Here is a 4,162-nt window from a genome sequence, read left to right as displayed (position 1 = left end):
AGCAATTGTTGCGCAGGGTATGACCAGAACAGGCAAGGTTTACACTCTAGAGCACTAAGCCGAGTCCAGTAAGCAAGCCTCTGGACGGACTATTGAAACTGGGCCCGATGATCTTTGGAGGAAAATACAAGCTAAGGAGTATTCGGTCGTTGAGCAGTTGAACAAAACACCAGCGCAGATCTCCATCCTAGCTCTTCTGCAGAGCTCTGACGCACACAAAAATGCCTTGATGAAGATATTGAGCGAAGCTTATTGGCCCAGCAACATAACTGGAGGTGAAATGGCAAATATGGTAGGGCAAATACTGGAAAGCCACAAAATCACCTTCCACGAAAATGAGCTACCGCCGGAAGGACTGAGTCACAACATGGCCCTACACATCACCGTGCAATGCGAGGATTACTTCATCACTAGAGTCTTGATTGATGGAGGCTCCAGCCTCAACATCTGTCCGTTGATAACTCTCAGAACATTGGGAAAGAGCCTCCACGAGATCAAAGATGGGGCCATCAATGTCAAAGCCTTCGATGGGTCTCAAAGGTCTACTATCGGAGAGATCATCCTATGCTTGCAAATGGGGCCAACCTGGTTCAACGTTGACTTTCAAGTGATAGATGTCCCGGCATCCTACAATTTGCTATTGGGACGACCATGGATCCACGCCGCTGGAGCTGTAGCATCGACCCTGCATCAGGCAGTGAAGTTTGAATGGAATCACCAAGAGGTGATTATTCATGGCGATGGTAGCAACCCCATATATAGTTGTCAGACCATCCCGATGATTGGAGACAGAAGGAGAATAGGTGGAGAAACATACCACCACATTGAAAGAGTCAACACTGTAGACAAAGATAAATGGTGGGATAACAAGATTGAAAGTATCCTGAATTGGTGTTACGAACCTGGAAAGGGACTCGGCAAAAACCTCTAGGGAATCGCCAAACCCATCAAGCTGAAGAAACATGGTACTACATTTGGTTTGGGGTATGAGTACACTTGGGATGAGTTCAATCACTGGTCGCCACCATGGCGCGGTCCCTACTACCCACTGAAGCATCCGATACCTCACCTGGAGCAGACTTTCCAGCCGGCAGATACTATATATGGGTTGGAGGAAGATGAAGCATTGTCAGCCGTGAAGAATTTGTTCCTAGAGGATGATGATATGGACTGCTGTGTTATTTTTTGAGGAGAAAGGGGAGGAAGGCCCTTCTATACAAGTTGTGAACCGAGGAGAGCGCCTCAGCAATTGGTCAATCAGAACCACCAGGGCCCGGAAAGCTTCAGGGTAGCAAGGCTAAACAAAAGCACCATGCATCACGTTTTTACCTTTTACTAGCTGATTTTATATATGCATTGTCTTTTAATTTTGAAAAGAGCTCTGATATTCAAAACAATTATGAATTCAATCGAAGCATTTCAGTTTATTATATATCTCTCTTATTATTTTTTCTATCATTCACTTTATTTTACACAGCATTACTATTACTTGCCTTGAAGATGAACCAACGATTGTGACTTGCAACGAGACAATGCAACAAATGGATATGATTCAGAAGAGGATGATATACCAGAAGAGGTCGTCAGAGAAGTTGAGAATTTTGAGAATATGCCTAAGTCTAACTTGGACGAAACTGAGGTCGTTAATCTGGGAGACACAGAGAATGTCAAAGAAACGTGCATCAATGTTCACCTGTCACCATCAGAAAAGAAAGAGTACACGGAATTCCTAAAGGAATATGAAGACATATTCGCCTGGTCATATGATGATATGACTGGTCTCAGTACATCCATTGTAGCTCACAAACTGCCAACAGATCCAACATGTCCGCCGGTAAAGCAGAAGCTCAGGAAATTCAAATCTGACATGAGCTTGAAAATCAAAGAAGAGGTTACCAAGCAAGTCAAAGCCAAGGTTCTCAGGGTAGTAGAGTATCCGACATGGTTAGCCAACAACGTGCCAGTGCCAAAAAAGGATGGGAAAGTTAGAGTTTGTGTTGACTACCGGGATCTTAACCGGGCCAATCCTAAAGACGACTTCCCCTTGCCGAACATACACATTCTTATCGACAACTGCGCCAAGCATGAGTTGCAGTCTTTTGTTGATTGTTTCGCTGGGTATCATCAGATATGGATGGATGAGGAAGATGCAGAGAAAACGGCTTTCATCACGCCATGGGGAATGTACTGTTACAAAATGGTGCCATTCGGTTTGAAGAATGCTGGTGCTACCTACATGAGAGCCATGACTTCCATCTTTTATGACATGATACACAAAGAGATTGAGGTATATGTGGATGACATCATCATCAAATACAAGAAAGCTAGGGATCACATGGAAGACCTAAGAAAGTCCTTCAACAGACTGAGGAGGTACAATCTGAAACTGAATCCCGCCAAGTGTGCATTCGGGGTTCCTGCTGGAAAATTATTGGGTTTCATCGTGAGTAGTCAAGGAATAGAATTGGATCCATCAAAGATCAAAGCTATCCAAGAATTTCCGCCGCCAAAGAACAAGAAGGATGTGATGAGTTTCCTGGGGAGACTCAACTATATCAGCCAGTTCATAGCTCAGTCCACTGTCATTTGTGAACCTATCTTCAAAAAAGGATGCTGCTACCAAGTGGACTGATGATTGTCAGAAAGACTTCGACAGAATCAAGGAATATCTATCAACGCCACCAGTCTTGGTTCCGCCTGAGCCATAAAGTCCCCTATTTCTTTACCTTGCGGTATTGGATGGAGCATTCGGTTGTATTCTGGGACAACATGATGAAATAAGGAGAAAGGAGCAGACCATCTACTATCTCAGTAAGAAGTTCACACCGTACGAGGCCCGGTATTCTCTTTTAGAATGCACTTGTTGTGCTCTGACTTGGGTCGCGCAGAAGTTGAGGCATTACTTATGTGCTTATACTACTTATCTCATATCTAGAATGGACCCTCTGAAGTATATCTTCCAGAAACCCACGCCCACTGGCAAGCTCGCCAAGTGGCAAATCCTACTAAGTGAATTCGACATTGTTTATGTGACCCAGAAAGAAATCAAAGGGCAAGCCTTGGCGGATCATCTCGCCGAGAATCCCGTGGACAGGGAATACGAGCCCCTAAAAATGTATTTTCCCGATGAAGAGGTATCTTTCATAGGAGAAGATATTGCAGAATCCTATGATGGTTGGAGGTTGTTTTTCGACGGAGCTGTAAATTTCAAAGGAGTTGGCATAGGAGCAGTCCTAGTATTAGAAACCGACCAGCACTACCCGGTATCCGCCAAGCTCAGGTTCCCTTGCACCAATAATATGGCCGAATATGAAGCCTGCATCTTGGGGCTCAAAATGGCCATTGACATGAACGTTCAGGAGTTGCTAATGATCGGGGATTCAGACTTGCTCATACATCAGGTTCGAGAAGAGTGGGCAACCAAGAACTCTAAGGTACTTCCCTACTTGCATCACATACAGAATTTGAGGAAAAGGTTCATAAAGATAGAATTTCAGCACGTCCCCAGAGTCCAAAACGAGTTTGCTGAGGCATTAGCTACTTTATCGTCCATGATCCAACATCCAGATACAAATTTCATTGATCCCATCCCAGTAAAGATTCATGATCAGCCAGCTTATTGGGCCCACATTGAGGAAGAAGCAGATGGAAAACCATGGTTCCATGACATCAAGGAGTACCTAACAATAAGGGAATATCCAGAACTTGCCAACGCTACTCAGAAGCGCACACTTCGTAGGTTATCCAGCAACTTCTTTCACAGTGGAGGAATCCTGTACAGGAGGACTCCCGATTTGGGTTAACTAAGGTGTGTCAAAGCAAAAGAAGCATCCAGGCTATTGGACGAAGTGCATATAGGGACCTGCGGGCCGCACATGAATGGTTTTGTCTTAGCAAAGAAGATACTCCGAGCAGGGTATTTTGGATGACTATGGAAATAGACTGTATCCGGTATGTTCGCAAATGCCATCTCTATCAAATATATGCATATACGATAAAGGTGCCTCCAAACGAGCTTACTACAACAAGCTCACCATGGCCATTCGCCGCTTGGGGAATGGATGTTATCGGACGTATCGAGCCTGCCGCATCAAATGGGCATAGGTTCATCTTAGTGGCAATCGATTATTTTACCAAATGGGTCGAAGCAGCATCATACAAG

The 4,162-nt window shown here is 44.5% G+C and overlaps 1 protein-coding gene across 1 annotated transcript; it reads left to right on the top strand.

Annotated features, from left to right (window-relative positions):
- The first annotated feature begins 2,197 nt into the window (after positions 1-2,197).
- Positions 2,198-3,803, top strand: LOC138870107 (uncharacterized). The gene is made up of 2 exons (XM_070147729.1): positions 2,198-2,287; positions 3,462-3,803. The coding sequence occupies exons 1-2, from the start codon at positions 2,198-2,200 to the stop codon at positions 3,801-3,803; spliced, it is 432 nt and encodes a 143-aa protein (XP_070003830.1).
- The last annotated feature ends 359 nt before the right edge of the window (positions 3,804-4,162 follow it).

Source organism: Nicotiana sylvestris, chromosome 1 (genome assembly GCF_000393655.2).
Source record: "Nicotiana sylvestris chromosome 1, ASM39365v2, whole genome shotgun sequence".
In the NCBI taxonomy this organism is placed as follows: Eukaryota; Viridiplantae; Streptophyta; class Magnoliopsida; order Solanales; family Solanaceae; genus Nicotiana; species Nicotiana sylvestris.
The sequence above is the reverse complement of the archived record's forward strand: the minus strand, read 5'-3'. Positions and strand labels throughout refer to the sequence as shown.